Below are 26,396 nucleotides of genomic sequence, written 5' to 3' on the forward strand. Positions count from 1 at the left end.
CATCATGCAAGTCTTAAGAGTGTTTCTGTTTGGATGTTTTCATATTTGGATGATACTGTGCAAGTTTTGGTAAACTTTGAAATGGCTTTGCGGTAAGAAAAGACAGTTTGATGTTGTAACTGCATTTGAGTGTTAGTGTCTTGTATGTTTGGGCTGTAATGCCTCTCTGTTTTTCCTAAACAGGGATTAAAATCAGAAAATACTAGCTCTGCAGTGTCTCAGAAATTTTCAGTGGTAATACTTCGGCAGGGTACCAGTTTTTGTAAGTTTCTTCTATTGTGAATTTTTCTATACTGTTGATACTGTTGAAGTGCAGTGTACATAATATTTTTTTTTATCTGTTGTCCAGCTTTTTGTTTGTGGTGAGGAGGCATTAGATGTAAGGAAAAAGTGTACCTTCATGTGATGGCACAGAGCATCCCAGCTGCACTTTATTTAATAAATTCAGTGGATTGGAGTAGCACCTGAGACTAATAGCCAGAAAAATAGGAAGTAGGACAGAAGTTACCATGGAGGAGTCAACTGCTAGTGTGAGGCTCTTGTGAAGATTTTTTGGAGCATCTTGGAGAAGTTTTCTTACTGATTTGCCCCACTTCAGATAGTTGGAGTCAGAAAGCTGGAAAAGGCACGGGACAAGACAGAAGGAAAAAAGTTTCTTGCTGACCTCTCACAAAACAGAGAATGCTGAGAGCTAGAAACTTGGAGAGAGCCTACAGTGTCAAGTCTGTAACCAGGTGAGTCCCTGCTGCCTATTTGGTTTTATTTCCCCATAGTTTCCTGGGTCTAGTCTTCTGAACAACAAGAGTTAAACACAGAAGACACTGCTTCAAGGTGAAAAGCCAGGATGGTCCCTGTTAGGAGGAACTGAAGAGGTATGTGGAGACAAATACTTCCATGGAGCTGAATGTGTTTGAAATCTGTGCTTTGGCTTTTAAGTGCTGGAAAGAAAATAATTCTCCCCAGGTGGAGATGACTTTTTAACCATTTAAGAGTCTCTGGTGAACCTTTAAAAGACTTGATGAAAGCTAAGAGAGGTAGTCATGGTTACTTGTGTGGTTTTAGGAAGGTATGGAGAGAAATAATTCATGTTTTAATATACCTTGTATCAGAATCATGGACCTGATCTTCTAATGCTCACTGACCTGGTATTGCTATCTAGTTTGATAACTTCTCTTGCTACTGTAGCTATGTTTTCACAACTGCAGTTGTCTTTTCTAGCCTCAAAGAATGTAGTTCTGTGACTATTGTTGTTTGAAGACAATAAATCAACGCAGAGATATCTGAAATCTATATGGCCCTTTCTTGGAGTGCCTTTCTCCTGGATTTTACCTTTGTCTTGCCACACATCGAACCTTTGATTGACATCTTGGAAGTTAGCTGTGTTTTGATGGTCTCTTTATTAACTGCTGCTGGTTTGTTCTGTTCAGCACACCGTAGCCTCTTATTCTGCTCTTGAGATTCATGATTCATAACTGTGAACTGGCAGTCACCTTTTTCTGGACATGTGCCTAAATATACAACATAACTCTACCATCACCAGTCATGGTAGAGCAATATATTTTTTGCAGGCATCATCTCACAGTTCATTTTCTTCAAATATATTTGTAATTCTGTGTGGGAGAGAAGTGAAAATGGCTCTTATTTTACTCTGTCCCCTTCTGTCCTTGACTTAAACAGCTCAACGAAGAGAGACACCCTAGTCATGTTATCCTTTTAGGGGAAGTTCTCTCTTCTCTGTTCCCTAAGTCCCCCTCCTATATTCTTGATGACTGACTTTAGTTTTTTAAACTCTTTGCAAATAGCTTTTTGTCTGAGTCTTTTCTCATACCTGCTGGATGCTGTATGTTTCAGTCAGACAAAAAACCCTCTACAGTATGCTTGCCAAAGGCAGGTAAAGAATTATGGGTTGCTGTAGGCACTGGAAGCCACCCATAAAGATACACGTACTTCACAGGCACCACTTTTTCAACTCTTGCTATCTGAAATCCTTTTTGGAAGAGGAAAGTGAAATGAGACAGGTTCATGTTACTGGATTTCACTTTTGCTTGGGCTTATTGTTTTAAAGGTTTTTACAGTTATTAAGATTCCCTTCCCTCTTCTCTGTGGTAGTATGTCACTTGGCTTGCACCTGACTGAAATGACAGAAATTGTCAGCCAGGGTGCTCAGGCTTTGTATTTAGTGGTGTTCTTTGACTGCTGCCTTCAGCTTCACAAGCAAGCCTTGCTCTCATCATCTCTCTCTCCCAACAGGCTCCAGAATAAATAAGTCGTGTGGTTTGTAGCATGAAGCTCCTGAACCCTCCACTTGCCTTGGTGACTTGCTCAGGGGGGAAACCTCTCTGGGACAAGGTGGCTCCTATTTCATTCATCCCAGCTGTGGGAGATGATGATCTCTTCAGCTGCAACAGTGATGGCTGACAGGGTACATGGTGAATTGGTTTTCATGAAGCAGTTGCGATGGAGAGACAGCCTCCTGATCAAGCCTGTTGCAAATACAAAATTAACTCCAATAAGATTTATAATGTAAGCATCCCCTGGGCTTGATGTGGGTACAAAGACAAGCAGGTCTATTGTAGTGAATGGACAAGATGGGTATAATTTTTACTTGGGTCTGATAAATGCTTTACACTTAAAAATGGCATGTGGATCCTCAGTGTATGTTAAGTTGTCATGTGCAGCCAAAGTCATCGAAAGTAATGTAAAAAAAACCCCCAAATTTTACAAACAGTCCAAAAGTCTGGAATTTGATTTGGTCATCTTTCAGGAATGTAAGAATTTTTATTCTAAAGGGTGCAGATTCCTAGTTTTCTCTTAGGAATTGGTTTGCGTTTTCTCTTAGGAATTGCTTTGCAATTTCTCCTTTTCATCCTTCTGCTAAAGTGTGAGTTCAAAAATCTGTCTCATCTCTTCATGATCCTGCCAGCTCATCTGAGGCTTTAAATCTGTAAAGCTCAGAAGAGGCTGCTGCAGGTAAATTTTGAAGAAGTGAGCACCTTCACGTGCTTCAGATTCTAGACAGGAATTAGCAGTGATAAAAAACCTGCCACTTACAACTCTGTATTGTAGTAAATGTAAAATGAGCTATAACTGTGTTACAGAGGGGGCTCTGCACATGCCAAACAGGCTCAAAGAGTTTGGTTTAAGTGGATAGGTCACTTGCTTAGACCCGGTGGGAACAGCACAGTTTGCCTTTGTAAAGAATATTCTAATTATCCTATTGCAGCTTCTTTCTTGCCCCAGTATCCCTGTAATATGTAAAAACATTCTTTTATATGAAGAAAAATGGCGTGCCTAACTTCCCCTTCCCTTCCCCTTCCTTACATGATGACTTTGAACTTCTTGGTTTTCTGTTCTTTAGATTACTGAGTCGAACTTAGTACATGCAGGAGAATGAGGCTTGATGTGTGTAGTGCTGCAGTAAGACTTTATGTTTTCCCCGAGCACTTGGTTCTTGGCAGGAGAGCAGGGTCTGTCTCATCTCTGAGCCCTTCACTTCTGCCTTCTATTGATACTTTTGGGATTGGCAATCCTGAGCGTTTTCAGATATGTATGTGGAGACTGGAAGATGGCTGCTGTCCCATCAGATATTTCTTCAAGCTTGTAGACCAGTCTCCTTGAGTCAAAATCACCATAGGCAATAGTGCTGGCAACAGCACTATTTAAAAACCGGATCCAAGCATGGCTTCGTTTTGAACATGACTCGGGCAATGGTTTGACTACAAACAAACTTTACAGACCTCTCAAACACAGCTTGATCCCTGTGTCTGTTGGACTGGGTCCATGCTGTTTTCTAAAGCAGTACAGAGAGAAGCTACCTTGATCTGCATGCTCTGATGACTTAGGGTTCCAGGAGCTGGATTTTTATCTTGTGCCAGGAGAGTAGCTTTGTAAATACTCTTTCATGGGGTAGCTTTTAATTTGGGTGTGGGGTTTCTTTGTACCCCTATTGGTAACGATTGATTTGGCGCTAATTCAGAATACGTTCTAGTCATTGTGGCCAGTCTGTTTTCTGACTCACTGTATTGCTTTTGGTCTTTCAGGTATCAGGTCATTGCCTTAAGTGTTCCTGTGGTTTCCCCAAGTCACAGGAGCAATATTGATCAGATATAGCAATAGGGCTTAGTTTGAATTTGATGAGCTTACATTGATAGAAAGCAGCTATTTGCATTCTTATAATCAAAATACTGAAACATTAAACTTCCTAGAAATCACAGAATTGTCTAAGTTGGAAAAGACCTTTAAGGTCATCGAGTCCAACTGTCAATCATGCCCACTAAACCAGGTCCTGAAGTGCCTTGTCTACGTGCTTTTTTTAATACCTTCAGGGATGGTGACTCAACCACTTCCCTGGGCAGCCTATTCCAATGTCTGACAACCCTTTCAGTAAAGAAATTTTTCCTAATATCCAATCTAATTGATCATCTTCAAAATGGTTCCTAGAAAAGCACTGGGATGTCTTAATGTTGGCATGGGCATGTGGCAATTTAAGCAGTTACCTTGAGTTGGGAACCTCAAGTTTGAGGAGCCTGATTCAGCAGAGCATACTTTCAGTAAGAGCCTTTTCTGGCTCGTGGGATCTATTAGCACCATACAAGCCCCAGATTAATCCGTATTGTCAGTAAGCAGCAGAAGCAAAACAAAAAAGGTGTGCATACAGTGGTAAGGGAGGGTTCACTGAACTTGGTGAATTTTTAATTTTTATTTTATTTTATTTTGGTTTTTTTTACAGGCTGGGCTGTTAGGGTTAGGCCTACACAACAGCAATTGATTTCCTGATCTTCTTTCAGAGATATAGTGTAGTGGCCTCTGATATTTCCCCCGCAACACCCTCCCCACTTCAGTTGGACAAGGGTATGTTGTTGCTTTTATGATAAGCAAAACTGATTAGGGAGATGAAGAAAACTGAAAGCTGTTCTTAGTCTAATTTCCCTCCCTTCTCTGTCCCAGTCACCCTAAGAAACAAACTCAAGCTGGTGACTGCCTTGTCAGGGAGGAGCAAGAGGAGCAACAGTGGTGACACTGATGTAGCTGGGGAGTCGGTGGAGAGCCGGTACAGGAAGAGTGGCAGCAGCTGTGGGTGGATGGCTGGGGTACATCTGTGCTGTTACATGGAACAATCCCAAACATGTTGGTTAGACCTGGAACTTCACAGCTGAACACGCATGGAGGCTGTCTTGCATGTGAACATCGCATTGGACTAGAGTGGGGGGAAAGGATCGCCTGATCATGGTGCGAGTGATCTCGTTGTGTGTGGTTATTTTCAGTGTTGTTTCAGAGTTGTCTTGGTGCTCTTGCACTTTTTTTCCTTCAATAGTAAGGTGGATGAAAGCATATGCAGAGTATGTGGCCTTCCCTTTGTTTTTCTCCATGTTCTGGTCACCCCTTCTGTTTTATAAAACATAACTGTGTCTCCTTGCACTGGAAATCACCATGGCCTCACACAGGTGGTGTATACAAGAAACCCAGTCAAAATTCATTATTTCTACAACTGTTTATGGCATACCTGAAAAATGTGACATGCCTGTCACATAAACAGGAAATGGCCCTTGTAGAGGACTGAGCATGGCTGAAAGCCTAATCCAAATAACAGTTAGTCGTCTCCATATGGTAACCTTTCAGTGCCACGCAAGTTTGGAAAACATGGTTGTAACTGGCTTCCACATGCTGGATGAATGCATAGATACCAGATGTTGCCTTACACATTTAAGTCTTTTTCTAAAATCGATCCAAGGCACAAATATTTTACATACAGCAGTTGTGCGTGAAAGCCTGCACGAAGGTTATTATTTACATAGGAACTGGGGTGGACCTGCAGCACTAGAAGCAAGGTTGGGGTTTCTGTGATCATCTAAAGTTTTCTAATGACAGTAAGTAGTAAAAACCAGAGAGTTAGCATACGTTATTAAAGATGGAAGTTGTCAGAGATGGAATACAACCTACTTTTAAGTGCTGGCTACTATGTCAGTAAAAGCTGGCTTAATTTCCTCAAAAAGAATACTATGTAATGTAACACTAGACTGATTATATCCTCTTTAGGCATATATAACAATTAGGCACTCTCAATTTCCATGTTTTCACATGTATAATCTATGGATTGTCTTCTGTTTCTGGTTTCGGTTTTTCAAAAGCAGAACCAGAACCCTCTTCATGAAGTTCCTACCTCTCATTCCTTGTAGCCTGCTCGCTTTTTCCAAAACCTTTCTTAGCTCTTACAGAGGTTTTTGAGAGCATAGTAAAAGGGCTGGTTAATGAAAGAAAGTAGAGAACAAGTTAATGTGGTACCATAAGAAGTTATTTAGTGTATATCTGGAAAAACAAACAGTTGTGTTTGGGGTTTTTTGTTGTTTTTTTTTGTTTTGCTTTGTTTCCAAGTATCCTGTTTATTGTTTGTGGATTGCTGGGAGTGTAGCTTTCAGACTGCAAGTCTGACTTGATTAACCTGGCATTGCTGGTTCACTACTAAAGTAAAAATTCTGTGATTGGAATTAAATTTTTAATTCCCTTTCTTTAGAGAAGGCAAATTCTATAAGACCCTATTTTTGAGGCACAGGTAAGAATAGAAAATAGTGATTTTGCTCAATATAGGTTTGTTGTGCATGGCAGTTGCACCCTTTAGTTGCTTTTCAAAGGAGTGCAGCTCTGAGGATAACAGCCAAACAAACGGGTCTGTGATGTTTGTAGGAGCTGACTTTGCTTATTTCTGTTCTCTAGCAGCATCTGTTGTGAGCTGTGTATGCGTTTTCTCTGACTATCAAAATAGTAGAGTACCTGAAATTACTGTACCTGAAAAATGGACCTTGGTCCCATTTTTATAGGACATGGTAACTACTAACTGGCACAGCAGTTGCACAGGGCCCAGGTCTTCATGTGGTCCTGGAGTTGTTCTGCTCTGTAGGTGCTTATACTCTTTAGATATGCCATAGCACCTCTCAAAGTGATAATGAACTAAGTGTTGAGAAACTAAAGTTGAGAGACTGTGGTGTCTGACAAAATGAAACATGCATAGTGTGTAGAATCAAACCCAGGTGAGGTTGGAAGTAATGTTAATGTGGTACAATGATTTGGAAATACACAATGTTAGTGATGGGACCAAGCTTGGGGTGCATCACTTTATTTATTTTGTCTCATCAAATGTGCTTAAGTGATGCTCTCTTGTGGGTTTGGGGATTTTTTGTTTGGTTTTTTTTGTTGTTTTGGTTTGTTTTTTTTCCTGGAAGGGTCGATGAAAAGAGGTGAGAAATTATAGTCCTGATATTTTGGGAGGGGGAGTACAGGGATCTGCTTCAGTTTCTTCCCTGCCACCTCCCCCAAACAAATTCTGCCTCTGTATGTCTTAGGGGGAGGAAAGGGAAAAATCTGGAGGGACTTGCTCCATGTAGTTTCCTGCTGGCTAAAGCTGGCCCAGCAAAAGGGGGAGATCTCACAGTGGAATGGATACTGTGTTCTTCAGAGGAAGTATGAATTTCAGCTTCTAAAAAGATCAGTCTAAAAGCCTGAGGGCTATGAAGGAGGGAAAATACTTTAAAAAAACTGAAGCAACACTTTGGGTGCATAAAGGTTTGAGAGAAATTCTTTTAGGAATGCTGCATCTGAAGCGTAGTTGAGCCTCGTACATGTTATGCATATACAGAAGTACAGTAAATCCCAGTCAGGTAATGGGCTGGCTGCATCATGCATGCTTTCAGGTGGTATATGGTATGGACAGAAGGACTTTGTGTAGGGATTAAGTAAAATTCAAATGGAAGGTATTTTGCAGTCTCCCTGTGTACCTTGTTCCAGTTCTTAATTGCCTTTGTAGTTTCTTCTACGATTTGGTTTAAATTTGCCTTTCTACAAATGAAACTGATTACTTCCTAGCTTGCTTTTGATGGTGATGCAGCAAATCCATCGCTGTCACCTTCATAACACCTTATGTCTGGAAGAAAGGTATGTTCCCACTCCTTCCCCTATTTTTCTAGTGCTTGGTGAAGTTTTCCTTTGGGTTCCAGTTTGCTTACATCTCTTCTAGTAAGGTGCCTGAAACTGAGTGCTGTTGTCTACTTGAGGCCTCACCAATACTTCTAAGCTATCGAATGGAGAGCTGAGTAAAGTAAAACGATGACTTCATTTTTTTCTTGTAACACTTCTCTCAGTACATCTCAGAATTGCATTTTGCAGCAGCATTTCTAGTCTGTGGTTTCTAAGCCTTTTTATTAGGATGAGTGTCTAGCGAAATGGTTTTGTTTTATAGTTATGTATGTATTTATTTTATACTAAATGTTGTCTCTTGTGCTTGCCTGTAATGATTGTCACCCCACTAGAAATACAACAGGGTTCCATCATATTTTCTTGGGAATCCTGATGCATTCATCATCTCGTGATGCTTTCATAAGGCTCTTGTAAGAATGAGCAACAAGGGGAGGAAAAAGTTGGCCTAATTCCAGGACTCATGCATGGAAAATTGAGCCAAAATCTTAAATTTTGTCACCTGGAAACTGATCATGGGGAATGTACAGATTAATCCTCAGAAAAGGTCAATTAAGCCTAATTGGCAAAGATAGTTCCCTTGGATGAAACTTTTTTTGTTCTTGCCTTTTCTTTTTTTACTCTCTTTCTCTGATACCTTTAGAAACTAAAACTCTTAGAAGAAAACGGTTGGGGTTTTTCTTGTAAGTATTTACTGTTCTTTCTTAAGTAAGTGTTGAAATATTTATCCAACAAGTGTCTGAGAGTCACTGGTTAAAAAAAAAAGGGGGGGGAGTGGGGAGGACCCTTCAACAGTTGCATTAAAGTGAAGGGAGGCAAAATTTTTTTTCTTCTCTTCTTATTTCAGTGGAAAAAATGCACGTGCTGTCACCTTTTTCATAGATCACAACTAACAAAAAGAGTTTTCTTTTACAGGTCAGACTTTAAAATGTGGTCTTTGTTATTTAGAATGTATGAATTAAGAAAATATGTGGTTAGATAACTAGCATTAGGTCTGTACTTGTAGTCTTCTTCCAGAAAGGCCAGCCATAAACTTTTCAGAAAATAACCTTCACTAAAATACATGCTGCTCTGTTGTATGAGCTTCTGAGACACTGCAGTCATCATTAAGTAATCTAGGAGTGTTTGTGTGCATGGTGGGAGAATCAAGTGAGGAAACTGCCTATCAGAGCTCACTATACTCACTGTATTGCTATTGGTTTTTATGAAAAGTTTTGTTCTAAAATACAATGGTAAATAAATATGATTTAAAATTAATTGAAAAGATCAGAGGAATGGATTTGTGACATATAAATGAGGGTTTTTTTTGTTTGTGTTGGTTTTCTGTTGTTGTTGCTTTTGTTTTTCCCTTTCCCTCCAGATACAGTTCTGCTCTGCTTGCTAATGAACATCAGATCAGGGTTGTACTTGTTTAGTTGGAAGTCTTTGAAGATTCTGGTCAGTGGCCTCTGTCTCTGCTCTTCACTGAAGAGACTGGGGATTTTCTATTTTATGGTTAAGGAGCTTTTTCTACCACCTGTCTTGGCATCTAATACTATGTTAACAAAACCAAACCAGATTTAACTGTTTAAACATGCAGTTATCTTTGTGGTCTGCCCTGTTGATTTTACCTAGACTACTGGAATGACCATGTCCTGTAGAACAAGGGCTTTGACTAGTGAATTTTAGCAGGTTTCTCTAGCGTCTCTGATCTGAAGTTGATAAAACACATGCCACACAGGTTTCTAGGAAAAAAACATGGACAATTTCTGATGTTAAAAGTAAGTAGAAATTTGGGAGGGGAAGAAGGGAGAAAAGCTTTGTGGTTGTTTTGTTGTTTGGGTTTTTTTGGGGGGGGGGTGGTGGTGTTTGGGTTTGGTTGGGTTTTTTTGTTTGTTTGTTCGTTTTTTCAATTAATTGTAGCAAAGACCAGAAAGGTGAGAAATTAAGAAGGCCAGCTTTCCTTCTACTTGCGTTGACTCCTAAAGCCCTTGAGGTACTGAGATGGATAACTTTGTAGCTGAAAAACTAGCTTGCTATTTAATAGGGGTAAATGTGTAAATGTGATATCCGACACTGCAACAAGAATAAACAACTGTGTGAATATAGGGACTAGATAGGAAAGAGCATCCTTAGTAGTTCTAGTTGACCGATTTGCCTTGTACTCACATTTTTGCAACAAACCTGGAGGTCTTGAAACATGCTTAGAAAGCTGCTCTGAGGAGGAAGGGTTCAGTATCTTTTCTCTACTTCATGGGGAATAGGACAAGAAATAGCAGGCTTAAATTGCAGAGAATAAAATTTAGTTTAATACTAGGGGCACGGGGGAGAAATTCCTATCAGTAAAGATAGTAAAATATTGTAACAAGTTATCTGGATAGGTTTTGGAGAATTGGTGATTGGAGATTGTTAATGACAGGTTAGAAAAATGCATATTGGGAATAGCACAGGTGTCCTTGATGCTTTCTTGGATGCTTTCCTGCTCTGTGCTGTGACTGAGTGTTTAGGGTTTGGTCTGAACATTTAAGAACTGAATTCTGTCACAGATGCTGATGTTGAGGATCCCTTTGTCACTTATAGGCATATTTTCATGCCTATTGAGACATACTGATTTAATATAAAACAGGCAAGAATATTTTCCCCCTCTTCTCCTTGTTCCATATGCCTATGTAGTTAAAGTGAAGATGAGTTACAGCTAAAAAATTTAGTGATTTGCAAAGCTATCCTAGTGACAAACCTCACTTTCAGCTGGAGAGCATGTTCTGCTAATAGCATTTAACCTTCATTGGGAACGGCTGGAGTATGAATGCCTCATACGAGACCATCTGGAAAAGAGTTTTTTCTGAAGCTTATCAATATTCCTAACAGGAACCTGCCCAGAGTCTTTACTCTCAGAGCAGCAAGACTGGAGAAGCAGTGACAGCTATAATGGCAGGGCACTAATGACTTTGGAGAAATGTTACTTTTGTAATTGGAAATGATATAAACTGTAATTAAAACAGATTGTTGATGCCATTTTTATTCTTGTCATAGGCTTAGTTATAAGAATGGATTCACTCTAAGGAGATGACATCAGAATTTTTGTGCTTTCCACAATTAGATGGACAGATCATGAGTCTTTAACTCATGAAATGCTGTTTTTCCAGCTAAAGTAAGTGAGGATTTGAATGACTGCTTACTTTTCCTTTAGTTGAACAGTAGCACAGAGGAGGTGAAATGTCATTGACGTGATTCTGAAATGTGGTGTAAGAGCGGAGAGCTCTGAATTGGGCTCTGATTTTCTTGTTTGTTTGTCTTGGTTGGTTTGGGTTTTGGTTTTGTGGGTTGTTGGTTTTTTTTGTTAAAGATGTTGCTCTTTAACAGAGCAAAAGATCTTTATAGCCTAGTGTTTGGTATAAAATACAATAAGGTTTTTTGAAGACAGAATCAAGATCCCTTCCCTTCCAGAAACTTCTCATTCCCCAAGTAACTCTGCTGCTCTAATCCTTTGAGTCTCCACTCATTCTTTTTTAGAATAAGTAGGTAGAAAGAGTCACCAGCAGAAGGGGATGGTGGTGGGGAAGAGACACTTCAACAAAGCAGGCCTTCTTGAATACTTTTAATGCAACACTACTAATTTTTGCTTATCATCATTTTAGGTCATTTTTAAGATGTAATGGACATGTAAGGCCTTCTGTCAGACCTCCGCTATTGGTGACTGACATCCTCATTGAAGTACTCAGCATCTGTTTATCATGTTCTAATATCAGTCTTGTTACATGAGAAGGAAATAGCACTGAGAATATATTCTCCTGGAACAAGTGGCAAATGAAGAAAAAGAATGGGGTGTGTGGGTGTGTGTGTGTATATATATATATATATATATATATAACACAACCTTGTATTTGGGTGTTCCTCTGTTCATTTTTTAATGTTTCATCTGTTGACTATTTGAATAGTCTGCCTCTAGCTGAGCAGAGAGTTGAGAGTTGGGGCACTCCTGGAAATTGGTGTAGCTGTTGGCAGAAGGTCTGAGCCCAGGCCAGATAAGGGAGACATAGATAGATACAAAACTAGAAAATTTGGAAAGAACTAGGTACAGCTTTTGGCATCTGACTGCTGGTGTTTCTTTCCACAGCACTGTGAGAAAGGCCATCTACTGTGGCTGATAGATTACCTTTAATCAAATAAGCAGCCGTTTGTTTACTGCTGAGAAGCTGTAATAGAATAGCTGATCAGAAAGAAAAACCTCAGTCTTTTCAGTCTGTCTCCTTCTCTACTAAAATTGCAAAACATCAAATAAATACAGTTTAGTCTGGTCTGAAAAGAATGAAGGATGCTGATGACTCTCAGTCATCTGAGGTGAATACTGCATATTTCTCTTCTTCATTAGTCCTTTAACATTGATTTATGCAAAAAGGCAACTCTTCATACCTTTCATATGAAGTTTCCAGTTTGTTTCCCATACTGATACTCTGAATAGGGTGTCTTAACACAGAAAGAGAATGACTGGTTAAAATTTATGCTTTGTATTTTGTTTCTGGTTTAGGTGGGAAATAAGATGATATTCTTATGTAAGCCCTATGTTACACAGAGATCCCTGGCTTACTGCAGTGACCACAGAGAGGGCAACAGCAAAATTCTGCTGGAAAGTCAGAAACTCGCTGTAAAGGACTCCTAAATAGGGTTACAGCCACTTGCTGCTAGTCTTCTGTGAGTAACCAAAAAAAAACCCCCCCAAACAAGATGGAATTCATGCTGGCAGAGGTGTGACTTTTTTATTTTATGTTCTGAAGCCTACTGAATGCACTCTGAGTAAATGTTCAATGTGTTTAAGTTCCTCAGGTTGTTAAAAGTCTGCCATGGCCGAACAGGGTAGATTTACGATTGTGTTGAGGAAGCAATACTGAATTCCTCTCTGTCCAGAATACATCCGAGTTGTGTGACAAAAATACATAGCGCTAGCTTCCCCTTCTGGCCAAAAGGAGTAAGTGATCCTGAAGGCGAGAGTCACACGAATTATCTTTCAATTTTATTTCTGTGTGCTAAAGCTAAAACACTAGTTTCTGGAGAACAAGTAAATGCTTAATTGCTACTGCTGGCAGGGGATGAAAACGTCCTGGTGGAACATCTTTGCTTCTTGCAACATATAATGATGTATTGAGATGGGGTTGCTGTTGGAACATAGAATTCTTTTCTAAACATAGGCCTAATTTGGAAAGCGATTAGATAAAAATACCTACTTCTGGACAGAAAGATTCCCAATGTCCCTTCTAGACTCCTATTACCTGGTGCTAGAAATAAATATTTTGCTGCTTTTCATATTCTGTATGCTAATTTTCCACATGCAGCTGCATCAGTTACAATCATAACTTTTTTGTTTGTTTGGAGTTTTTTTTACTTGCCTTTTTGTCTTATTTAAAGATTCTTCTTTCATTTTAATTCTATGGCACAATATTTTGTAGCATTAGCGTAAGCTTTGTAAATGTAGGGTGTACTACCATAAAGGTGTTTATTTTGTGGTATAAAGCAACAATACACAGTATGGTCCAACATGTTTTTTAACAAGGCTTTTCTAAGTTAGTTTGCCAGCCTTTTACAATGTTGTGTTACTACGTTTCTGGATGGGTTGATCATATAACATTGAATCTTAGCGGACTCTTTCTTTGTCCTTTTTCATTCCCATCTGCTACAGCTGCCTGGAAAAATGGGACATTTCCATCACTAATCAATTTTGCGTTATAAGACCACCAAAGTCTTGCTTTTGTGGGCATGTTCGAGAGTAAGCATGCAAACACAACATTTATGCACGTACATACATACGAGAGAAACAAAAGCTTCCTGCGTGATAAACGATAGCCTCATGTTTAAGATGCTTAGGTGGACTGCAGGAAACAGGCTTCCCTGTTCATACCATGGGTTTGGTCCGAATTGGAAACACTTAGGTTTTCCTATATCTCAATCTTGAATCCCGGTTATCAGATTTATCATGGGCTTGGTCTTCCTCTTCATCTTGGCTGTAAGTGTCATCCTGGAACTGAAAATGTGTCTTGATATGTTTTGCTACAACATTATGTTCCTATGGACAGTTCTACCTACTATCTCATTTCCGCCAATTGTGGTTTTCACCTGCTTGTGAAGCACTCAGCATAGGGATGTTAAGACAAAGAACTCTGAGCACCAGTGCTGTTGGAGATGAAGGGAAAAACACTTAAGTGCGTAAAAGATTATGTCTTTACTCTTAATGTTCAAGTTGCCTACAATGGTAAACCGAGTTACGCATTCATCATTAATTCCTTGCCCCAATGTATGCTTCACTTTGTGAACTAAGGTATTCGTTTTTTGGTGTATAAGATTGTGCTAATTTCATACCAACCTAATAACTCTTTAGTGCACTGGGGTGGGGGGAAGGAGGATTGTATTTAGTCATTTGAAAGTGTCAGTCCTCCACTTCCTGTCTTTGTCAGCTCCTACAGAATTTAAAAATTGCAGCCAATCAAGCCTTTCCTTAAAAAGTAGCTGGGAATGAGGGTACCTTGTCAAAGTCTGGTGTCAGATTGTATTATACTTCTTACATTTACTAATATGCTTACTATAGTTTCGTTGCTGTATTGAAAATAATCAGGAGGAGGCAATTAATGATTTCAGCTGTGCAGTGATGAACTACATGAGAAATATTTTACTATCATGAGTCATTGGTGGCCATGGAGAAGTACATACTCTTTAAGCCACGCTTTTAAATACTTTCTTAATTGAAAGAAAAAAATTAGTATTTTACTGGCAAGTGACTTGCCCTTCCAGGTTTATAATTCTAACAACAAATCAGTCTTGGAGAACATTATTTAACTTGCTTTTACAACCAGAAGTCTATATGAATAATGTTTGGGGTTTTTTTCCCATATAGTAATTTTATTTTTATTTTCTAAGAAACGTGAACATTTTACAGAAAAGAGAATTACTTTTATAAGAAAATATTTTATCTGTCCCCTTTATATGTCATTTTATATCAGGCAGTTCATCATGAACAATTAAAAAACTTGTGCATAAGCAGTAGAAAACTTTCCTGTAATGGTTATGTCATTTCTCACTAATGTGCAATCATAGCTCAGTTCGTATCAACATGAGAATGTTGAAGTCACTGCTATAAGGTTTTGTGAAGAAACTTCAGCTCCCTTGTTTATAAAAACATTACACAAATATAAACCATAGTTGTGCAAGATGAATTTTTCCTCCTTTTTCTTCAGATACTCTCTTGTAGGTCTCAGCCAAAGCTCAAAGAGCAAATTTCTTTTCCCAGGTTCTCAGACAGCTCTTTCAGCTCTGACAATCTTATGGCTCCTTCACCAGCACAAGTACAGTGACTCTGATCAGCTGTTGGAATCGTCCCCTCTTTGTAGGATGCTGAACCTGGAAAGCTGCGGTAAGGCTTTTGTCTCCAGACCTAGCCAGGGATCTGATTTGCTGCTCTGTCCTGGCCTTTGTAGTAAAACCTTTGAATGCCCATATGCAGCAAACACCTGTTTGTGTAGCTGTTAATGAGCCTTTGGGGAGATTTGCTGCTTTTGTGCTGCTTCCTTGCCTGAGTCACAAATGCAAAACCTGAGGCCTGGACTCATGTTGCATTTGAACAGGCAAACTTTCAGCTGTGATTATACTTGCTATTGTTTTTATTTCAGGTGTCCAATTATCTTTTAAGATGAGGCAGAAGAATATTTAGTCTAAAGTGCTCAGACTGTTCTTTTTAAAACGCTAGTGCTCTTTCCTGAAAATAAGGCTGTAATCAGCAGTTACCTTGCTTAGTGTTGTGCTGCAAAGAGGAGACTGGTTCAGTCTTCTCTGCTTGTGTGAAAACTGAAATGAATTGAGTGGTGTCCTCTGAAATAAAGGACAAATGGTCATTCAGTCACCACTATAGTTTCAGTTTGTACTGTGGCAGGGACTGTAGTTATTCTGTAACTTGGCTAGACCTGATATGCGGGTAGGATTTAACACTCACCATAAATTGCCACTTGTTTGTTGCTCCAGTCAGCTGTTGTAGGTTGCAGTGGAGGAGACCCCTCATTTCTCTTGTGCATTGGGAAGCAATAGGTCTGGTTCATAGCCACAAAAGGGGAAGTGCTGTGATGCTGGTTCCTGGGCGCTGGAGGACAGGTAGGTAGTGTTTGCAGGATGGACCCTGATAGAGTTTTGATGCTGAACTTTGATCTGTGTTATGTCAGCCAAAATTTCTAATGCAGTTTAAGGTATATCTGGTTTTTTTTCTTGGACTGCTTGTAATAGCAATAAAACCACTAGTCTAGTTGCAATCATAGTAGCCAAGAACATGCATTTGCAATGAGCAGGGTGGACTATTACATGGAGAAAGGAGAAATATTAGAGGAAGGCAGAGTGTGAAGACAACCAGGTGCTACACTGCAAGTGCAATGTGAGTACTCGGTGTAGGAATTGCCACTGAATTTGTATTCCTGAATGAGAAGTTCATTTTGCAATAAGGCATAGTGGTGAAAGGGATTTGGGAGCATGGCAGAGCCTTCTTAAACACCCTTCCCATCCTCACAGGGGGAGAAAGAACTGATGAAATAAAATTTCATCTCTAAGAAATCATAATTTCTTCTTGTATGTGATGAGAATTTCATAATTCTGTAACCATAACCAGCAGTGACTGTAGGCATGCCAGATCTTTTAATGTACAGCGGGAGGGTCCAACAGAGAGTTCCTAACACAAGTACATCTTTATATGTTAAGGGAAAAGCTGGTGAATTTCAAGGTGATGCTGTTTATTTAATTTCATCAATTATTTGTCCTGTTGCAATTTCATTTAGATCATAGAGATTGTTAGTTTTGTATTTGCCTTTGCAGCACATTGCTTATAGTTATGTCTATGAATATATTAAATGTCATCGTTGCGATAATAATGTGCACAAAGATTACTTCGGGACTTCTTAAAGAGGGGGTGAACAGACCAGGGAAATTAGAGTGCTGCCTGAGAAAGGAAGAACGAACGAATCCAACTAAAACTGCAAGGGGAAGCCAGTTAGACGGAATGTAAATTTGCATGGTGGAATTTGGCAAAGATGCTAATGGTAATACAGTTTCTGCTGTGAAAAGTTACAGAAGGCTCTTCTTCTATTCTTTGATAATGATTGGGATTCAGTTGCATGTTTTGTCTGAAGATTTGTGCCTCCCTACACCCTTACTCCATGGCACAATACTTTATAACACTTTACAGGGTGTTTGATTTAGTATTGGCTCAGAAGGAAGACTGCCATTTCATGAGTAACCAGCAGTACCGTTTTCTTTAACATCTGGGCTAGATTTGCAGCAAGGAGGTTAGAACAGATAATTTTCCTTAAGTATTGGACAAGTTTGCAGACTGTGATGGAATAACTATGGGATGCACATTTTTATTCTTCTGACACCCCTGGGGAAAAGAAGCAGAGAGAACACAAAAAGGAAGATGACTTAAATTTGGAATTAAAAAACCCACACAAACACCCCCCCCCCAAAAAAATTTTTTATTTATTTATTTATTTTTTTTTAAGAAAAGAGAGAGAAACAATGAGGCTGATGTGGAAAGCTACTGAACTACCCTCCTGAATACCTCAGCTAGGATGTTAAGTGAGTTAATAATGACCGGGTAAAGGAACACATGAACCAAGAGAACTGCCTATGTTGGAGATCAGAAAGCACAAAAACAGTGAGTCTGACCAAAATTCATTGATCTGTGTGTAATAAAGACCAAAAAAAACATGTTTGGTCACATATGTTAAAAGACGATAGGGGAAACATAAGAGCACTGTATAATATGACAGAATGTAGATTAGGGAGACTCTAGATATGGTCCAGCTTCTAAGGAAGTATTTTGCCTATTTTGGATGAGGTTAGAGTAACATAGAGGTGGTAGAAGAGCACACAGTTTTAGGAGCCCTGTGTAATCTCTATTCCAGAATATTGAAAGAAGAGGTGCATATAATTGACAATGCAATAGGAAATCTACCTGTTATATCTGACCTTTGGGGACTATAGTCTCTGTCTGGAGAAAAGCAATCTTGCTGAATAACAGAGTTGAGAGGAAAGGGAAAAAAAGAGGTGACTTGAGCAATTTGGATTTCCACACCTCATCAGTGTGCAAGGTCTTTAAAACGGTTCTTGTGGGAAGACTACTCCAAAACACATACATGCTTGTTCATGGTCATAGCAGATTGGCAGTGCAACTGATGAACTGTGTAAAATAGCAGAAGTTTTGTTCTTTACTGCTGAATGCACACTTTAATCTCATTCCTATTATTCTAGTCCACAAGATTGTCACAGACAGAGAACTGAACAATCCACTCTCCTCTTCAGTGTTGACAAAATGTGCAATTTTGTGTACCCATTCATCTAGTTCTTGGAACAAGGTCAATGATAAAAGTATTCATGATGAATGCAGACAAAGTGGAAGAAAACACGGGATCAATCATCTGTGATGAAACCACAGCAGAATGGCTTTTTTGTTGTTGCTGCCGTTACTAAAATAATAGCGGGTATGTGCTACCTGGGTTTAAGCACAGCCCTTGAAACAGAGCCTTAGAAAACTTCAGGAAGAGATGGTAGTGATACGTGCTAACTCTGATGAATAAAGAACTGGTTAAATAGAAAGACCACACAAGGCTATTTTGAAATGGGAATTCTTGTCTCTTTCTGCTGTGGTTTCATCACATGCTGATGGGGACATGAAATTGCATGTTTTATCAACTCTGAAGATTGTTCAGTTCTCTGTCTATGATAATCTTGTGGACCGGAATAATAGAAATGAGATTAAATTGTGCATTTGGCAGTTAAGAACAAAACTTTTGTTATTTTACACAGTCCATCAGTTGCACTGGGACCAAGTCTACTGCATTCTAGAACAGCGCTAGGGTGATCGTACGGCACTAGTAGCGCCTCGGCCCGCGCATTGTGCCAGTTTCTGTTTATTGGAAATAAATGCATGTACTTTAGCAAGAAGCAGTGCAGAAAAGGGAGGGTAAGATGACTAGAGAAATAGTAACAGTTGAAAAAAAAACCCCATTCTGTGAGAGCAAATTTTAAAAATCAGGTTTAACTTTGCAAAATGAAAAGAAATACGATTTAATAAACACGTTTGGGGGTTTAAGCCTTTCTTCTCCCTTCCTGCTGTCTGAAACGAAATCGGGGAATAGTAAGTGGTCGTGCACAAATTCGAAGTGACATTTTTGAGATTTCGGACCAGGAGTGAAATGAGGGTTTGCAGTGCCCTTCCTCACAAGGAAGGGCAGGGCCAGCAAACGGTTATTGCATCAACGCGGAAGCTTGTGTTCTCATGAAATGACCAGAAATGAGCATATCGCGCGCATATCGTGAGCCTATCGACCGCACTCGATCAGAGCCACCCCCCCCCGCCCCCCCAGCCCCGATTCTGCGGGACGCCAACGGCAACGGCCACGCCCTCCACCCAGGCCCCTCCCCCTGCGGGGTGGGGGGTGGGCGGTGCTTGGCGGCGCATGCGCGGCGCAGGCCTCCGGCTGGGCGGCCGGGGACGGCCGCGGCGGGGTGGGCCCTGTGCCCCGTGGCCGGACGCGGGTTCCGGCTCAGCGTGAGGGCGTCACTTCCCGGCGGCGGGGAGGCGGGGGAGCGCAGGCCGTTCCTCACCACTACCCACCGGGCTGAGGAGAGATCGAGCGGGTGCGGGCTTGGGGCTTTCCGGGGTCCCGGGGGGGGGGGGGGGGGGTGAGCCTCTCCCCAGAGGGTTCGGAAAGCAGCTGCAAGGGCGGCTTTTGTGAACAAGGGTCGGCCCGGGTGGATCTGTGAGGCTTTTAGAGGTGCGGGTCAGAGCAGGCCCAGAGAGCGCAGTGGCTGCGCCTGGTGCTGCTGCTTTGTGTTGGTCCTCTGGGAGGTTTCTGCTTCTCGAGCTTATTTCTAAATGTTCTTGTATCTTGGCTGCGCTCCCCCCCCCCCCCCCCCCCCCCCCCCCCGGAAATAAGGTGTAAAAAGCTCATCCTGAGTACTAGTTTTAAAAAAATCTTATGGCCGTGGAAGTAGAATATACAACAATTTCAGTAAGCGTAAGGGTTGGTTTGTTCCTGGTTTTTTAGGGTGCCGTGTGTGCTCTTGGAGGCTGTCTTATTTAAAAGTGCTTTTTATTTATCTGCTTATTTATAAAAATAAAATACTTGTTTGTTTCGGATGATAATAAAGAGATGCTATCCTATGGAAGATTCCATAGCTGCTTTTATCGTTCTTTCAATGGGAAACAGGAACCATCTTTTTTTTTTTAAAAACAGTAGGTATGGATAAAATAAAAGATGATGATTGCCTGCATACGTAGGTTTCATTTGAGTCCTTATAAGCGCTTTGAAGGAAGTAAAAATATTTTTCTTTCTCTTTAAGGTGTCTGCAAATGGAAGTGAACTGATGTCTTTGCTACTTTTAATTCCAAGCAAGATGAAGATCCCCTCTTTGCTGCTGAGGTTCCCTCATTGTTATTTCTCTAGAAGAACTTGCCTCACAAACTTTCACTTTACTTCCAGAGCAGATTTCCCATGCATTGAATCTCTTACACCAGTGCATCCCTATCGTACAAAATGGATTTGTTCTTCAAATGGTTTGAGGAGAGAGCTGTGCCAGCAAGCAGCCCCTGACCAGCAGATAGAGGGACTTTCTGACAAAGAACAAAGACTGGTAGACAGACTTTACAGCGGACTAATTCAGGGTCATAGAGCCTGTTTAGCAGAAGCTATTACACTTGTAGAATCAACTCAGAGTAGGAAGAAGAAAATAGCCCAGGTGCTCCTTCAGAAGGTATTATCCTACCACAGGGAACAAGAAAAGTTAAATCAAGGAAAACCACTTGCCTTTAGAGTGGGTTAGTCCTTTTATGTCTGTCCAGTAGCTGCTTTGATGGAATTACAGTCCTCACCTTTCGTTGTCGCTATTGTTCTTTAAGCATCACGGTCGGTAGTCTTGGATCATTGGTTTCTTGTGGTTTGTAACCAATCTGGATCACTTCTTTGTCCAGTAAGGTTATGGCTTGAGCTGGAAGAGGCTTTTGAAAAAGCTCTAGAAATTATTGTTGCTTCTTGGGGGGCTGTTATTTGGGGTTTTTTTAATAACTATTATAAACCAAAATGTTAGGCAGTTTGCAGATTGATACAGCTATTCTCTACACTTGGATAGGGAAGGATGTAGTTAAGCAGACCTGGTTTTATCCCGAAGAAGGTGTTTTCTTGAATACTTCCTGAATCCCTTCTTCAGTCTGCCAAAGGAAAACCATGTACTTTCCTGATCTATGGCCCTACTTTAAAGCAGCCTGCTTTTCAGCTGAGGAGACTGGTTCTCTTGGGAAACTGTAAAATATTTTTCCCTTGAAAAGAGATGGACTACTAAAGTATGTCATGCCCAGCTGTTGTCTCTCGTGTGTGTACAAAAGTAGTAAGAACAAGAACTTGTGCACAGGAGTGAGAAATATGTGGTGCTAATCTTCGTTTGCATGCTTTGATGTGCAAGTAAATTGCCTCATTTTTTAACTAACAGCTCTTCAAGGTAAGGGCTTTTGCTTTTAGAGTGTTTCTTTTATAAATAGTTAGTAAACCTGAAAAATCTAGATTTAGGACATGATATTTTTAAAGTTCTGAAGGATAAGTCAGTATAAATAAACTTATTTGGAGAGGAGGAAATGGGGCTGGATAAACCCAATGTTATGTTGGTGTGGGTAGGATGAGGGGTGGTGAAGTGAGCGCTGCTGTGTTGGGTGAACCAAGGTAGTGTATTTCAAGTTAATTATGACTGCTTGGTTGGCTGTGTCAGTTGTGGCATAGCTTTCATTTGCCTTTGTTGTGATATGGTGTTAAAGTGTGAATTGTTATCAACTTAGATGCTGATAGTATTCACGTAACGTGTTATTTATTTAACAAAATTGTTTTTTCTTAATATGATTATTTAGGATTGTCTGGTCCTCCTGGTGCTGGGAAATCAACTTTCATAGAATGCTTTGGGAAAATGCTTACAGAAAGAAAATACAAAGTGTCTGTGTTGGCTGTAGACCCTTCCTCTAGTACAAGTGGTGGTGAGTGTGAATTAAAGTTTGAGTCAGGTTTCTAATACCTTATCAACTATAGGAGTATCTCTTTGGGCCAAATGGAGGAAAATCTGGGGCCTATAAAAGTAAAATGCTAAGAATAAATGTTGTATCATGTTTTCATTTTTTCCTCCTGTGATATGAATTTGGGAAATACGTATCGCCGTCCTAATTTTGTCAGGTTTCCTCTTTTCCAGTGTTTGAATGTTGCCTTACAACTTTTTTGTCTGAAACTTTAGGTTGCTGTGGTTTTCTTTCTCTAGTTATTTCTTTATTTCCCTGTGAATGAAAGAGTAGAGGGGCATTCATTTCTGCTTAAGTTTCAATAGTGGTAATGCTGATCACTGGGCAGGAAGCATATGCTAATTTAAAACTATTTAGGTGATGCTGCAATCCAAGCATGTAGATCAGGTTGGATTTTAGAACATTCATTAGTTCTTCTCAATAGGAATTTTTGGATTTCTGTTGACTGTACTGGTTTCAGGGTCCCCTGATGTAGTATCATTGACCATTTGTCTGACTTGTAGCATGATTATTTATTTTTTTTTTCTAAATTTGAAATTCTTCAAAGTTGTGTGGCTGTAATCTGTCACTCTCAAATCAAAAATTGTAGGGAAATTATAGGCTGACCATGCTTGATTAATGGTGTCTCTGACATAAATAATAGAACTTTGATTTTGATCTTTTTCTAATGGGCAGCTGACAGGGAACATTACTCCTTTTTCCAGCTTCTATGCTGTTAGAGAAGATGCTGCAATGTGTAACTATGTAAAAAGAAAAAAAACTTCAGCATTGCAATGACCCAGAACTAAGGTAGACTATATTCTTGAATGTGTACATTAAGAAAAGTTAAAAGAATTGAGCATCTCTCATTTTTTGGAATGTACATCATGCATGTAGATCTCACCAAATCCGATTTAAAGTTTGTATGAATAGAAGGAAGGCAGGGATGCATGTCAGCTTTCTCAAAAACAACAACAAAAAAATCCACCATCAAGACATATCAGAATCATAAGGCAGAGATTCGTCCCTTTGGACAGAAACAACAAAGATTTAATTGTGTGGCCTGCTGTGTATAGGCCTCAAAAAGCCATTCAGGAATTGTGAAATTCATTCTGACCTAGAACGAATTCTTTGTATTTGATAGCAGTAAGGTCTGCTTATCAGGCCTTTCCAGCTTCTCATGGGCAGAAGAACCAGGCAGTAACTTCCTAGTCCTCAGCAAAGTCTTGAGCAGCTATTACTGGGATATTCTTATCTGACTGACTTCATCCAAGAGATCAGTCTTTTCTCACTCATTTATTGGGGGTGGGGAGAGGGGAAGTTTGGCTGTTCTGCACTTTGGAAATAATTTAACATTAAATGTTTAAGGTTCTCTATTGGGTGATAAAACACGGATGACTGAGTTGTCGAGGGACATGAATGCATACATCAGACCATCTCCAACCAGAGGGACACTGGGAGGTGTAACAAGGACCACAAATGAAGCCATTCTGCTGTGTGAAGGAGGAGGCTACGATGTTGTTCTTGTGGAAACAGTAGGTATGTGCTTAGGGTTTTCTTTTAATTATCCTGTTGTGATACCTGAATAAGGTGTGTTGCTAGTTGCATACTTTCATCCTTGATTTTGCTCATGCTTTCATGCATGGTGACTGGTTGAAAATGAATGCCTGTTCTGTCAGTTTTCTAGTCTTGTATGTTTTGTAAAAACTGTTGTGTTTCCTGTTGTCTTTGTTAGTGGGATTTGTTCATGGTGCAATACTGGGATCTGTCATAATTACTGTGATTAATGTGACTGAAAGTTTGCAATAAGTGGTGAACTCTGGATTTAATTTTGTAGGTGTGGGACAGTCAGAATTTGCTGTGGCTGATATGGTTGATATGTTTATATTACTGCTACCACCTGCGGGTGGAGATGAATTACAGGTATTTTTCAGTTTCTCTTATTAAGTATTACCTAGGACTAGGAAGAGAAACTTAAATCGAAGATATAGTATCTGTGCAGAGAGTCTGTATCAATAGTGTTTTGTAAATTATGCTGCTACTATTGAAGTCTTTTCAGAGTCTTATCAATTTATTGCCCAGTTAGGATCTGATATCCCTCCCCGATTTTGAAAGTATTAGGATGTGAAATTCTGATACTCTCTGACTTACTTTGGCTTGTTTACTAGTTACATATAATTTTGGGGAGTGGCTTTGTATTATAGGAAAACAGAAATCAATATAAATAGGTTTGCAAACTTGGTCATGTTTTGGATAAACTTGAAGTCTCTACACATGAAATAGGTTATCATGTAAACTGATACCCATATTTAGTGTTCTTGTGTCAAAGTAGAGTAGTAACTAGTAATGACAGAGGCCGTTGGTACTACTCTTGCCTGACTAGCACATACACACACAAAAAAGTCAGTAAGAGTCCCCAGAAACTAACAAAGCATTTTGACCTGCTTTTTGTGATAAATCAGCATGTCACAGTCCTTCTGGGTATTCATGATTTCTCTCCATGTTCCATTTAGGGTATCAAACGGGGTATAATTGAGATGGCAGATCTAGTTGCTATAAATAAAGCTGATGGTGATTTAATTGTGCCTGCACGGAGAATACAAGCTGAATATGTTAGTGCTATGAAGCTGCTTCGCAAACGTTCAAAGGTTTGGAGACCAAAGGTTTGTGTACTTCACTATGATTTGGGGGGAGGGGGGTGTTGGGTGTGGTAAAATACCTCCTTTCTGGAATATTACGAGTGCAAGTGTAGCTACCAGAGTGTATCTACCAGAATATGTAATTAATGCGACATTTAAGTAAAATGGCAGCACTGTACCTTTTAGCTAAAGGACTCATTAAAAATGATTGTCAGTCATGATACAAGTAGTTGGATATGCCTATTTATCCCACATACTGTGGATCTCGGGGTCCGCTTATAGTTGGTAGAATCCCGATTTTGAGATCTTTAAAAAAAAAAAAACAAACCCCCAGCATAAAACTGCTTAGAGCTTCATGAAGTGAGTGTATTGAAGTAGGCTTGCCTTATGCATTTCTTAATTTTCATGCAATCTACCTGATGCAGTAATTAAACCCTCAAGCCCAGCAGTTACTTGGCTTTAAAAATTCTTCTGAATCCAACAGGTAATGCGCATCTCTGCCAAAACTGGAGAAGGTATCTCAGATATGTGGGATAAAATGACAGAATTTCGTGACCTCATGCTCACAAGTGGTGAGTTGATTGCCAAACGACGGAAACAGCAGAAAGTGTGGATGTGGAATCTCATCCAAGAAAATATGTTGGAACATTTCCGGAGTCACTTGGCAGTCAAGGATAAGATTCCACTTCTAGAAGAAAAAGTTCTTAGTGGTGTCTTGTCTCCTGGACTGGCAGCCGACCTGCTACTGAAAGCATTCAAAGATGGTCTCTAAGCATTATATTCTACTCTGTTCTTCTTAAGTGCTTTATGTGAACATGAACATTAAATACACTTTTTCTATGTATGGATTCAAATGTTTTGCTACAATGGACATTAATAGAATACCTATCCAGCACTCTGCAAAAAAAATACTGTAGGGTTCTGTATATGTGAAGATCATGACAAATCCAAACACTCAGAGATTACTACAGACTATATTGGAAAAAGTACATTTCTCAGTCTTCTAATTGTACACGCCATAGATCTGTTGATCAAAAATGTATGCCCGTGTCAAAATGTGACTGGTTTTGGGAGGGTGGGAGAGGAAGGTTTGTGGTGGTGCAGAGTTTTATTGCAGTTATGGGACCATCTTAGAGCAGTTGACACTGCAGCTTTCCATTCTAATATAGCATCGGCTGTTGCCAGCATGGATTGCTTTTTCTTTCCTCAGCTTGAGCAACAGCAAGAACATTGGGACCCCTGGCAGCAACTGACCACAGTCTTAGTTTTAAATAAATTGTATGCATATAAATAGAATATAGTGGTGTTTGGTCCCTGTTTGGAAGCTCTAGTTAGTTATTATACACTGTACACTAGGAGAATGGTATTTTAACCATCCCAATTTCTAAATAGATGTTTTAATGCAAAAGCAAAATTTAGTTAGACTTTTTTAAAACGCAGACATCAGGTGGAACAAATGTCACCCATGATGCTTCAGCAACAAATGTCTTCATACTAGAATATTTGATCTCTAGTAACAATGGTCTGAGGTTTTCTGATCTGACTTAATTTTTGGGGGGTTCAGACAAAATGCCCAGTTGTGTTTGGGTTTGGGGCTTTTTTTTCCCCTCTCTTGTAGCAGACATGACTGCTTACAACCAAAAGTACTTTTTTTTTTTTTTTTTTTTCCCCCAATTGAGAACAAATCTGGAGGAAGCATTTTCCTAAGCCATGATCCAGAAACCAGAGCTCATCTGGTACCTACTAAAAATGAAGGA

General features: G+C 39.8%; 1 protein-coding gene across 4 annotated transcripts; it reads left to right on the top strand.

Annotated features, from left to right (window-relative positions):
* Nucleotides 1-154: 154 nt before the first annotated feature.
* On the top strand, nucleotides 155-25,935 carry MMAA (metabolism of cobalamin associated A). Of its 4 annotated transcripts, XM_069780266.1 has the most exons (8): nucleotides 155-734; nucleotides 15,221-15,343; nucleotides 20,311-20,785; nucleotides 21,863-21,985; nucleotides 23,369-23,539; nucleotides 23,838-23,923; nucleotides 24,514-24,663; nucleotides 25,124-25,935. In XM_069780266.1, exons 3-8 carry the CDS (start codon nucleotides 20,335-20,337, stop codon nucleotides 25,409-25,411), a joined length of 1,269 nt encoding a protein of 422 aa, XP_069636367.1. In that variant the 5' UTR covers nucleotides 155-734; nucleotides 15,221-15,343; nucleotides 20,311-20,334; the 3' UTR covers nucleotides 25,412-25,935. The 4 variants fall into 4 exon arrangements, with proteins under 4 accessions (XP_069636367.1, XP_069636358.1, XP_069636347.1 ...); XM_069780257.1 differs by lacking the exons at nucleotides 155-734; nucleotides 15,221-15,343 and adding an exon at nucleotides 19,523-19,605; XM_069780246.1 differs by lacking the exons at nucleotides 155-734; nucleotides 15,221-15,343 and adding an exon at nucleotides 19,638-19,979.
* The last annotated feature ends 461 nt before the right edge of the window (nucleotides 25,936-26,396 follow it).

Source organism: Haliaeetus albicilla, chromosome 1 (assembly GCF_947461875.1).
Source record: "Haliaeetus albicilla chromosome 1, bHalAlb1.1, whole genome shotgun sequence".
NCBI lineage: Eukaryota > Metazoa > Chordata > Aves > Accipitriformes > Accipitridae > Haliaeetus > Haliaeetus albicilla.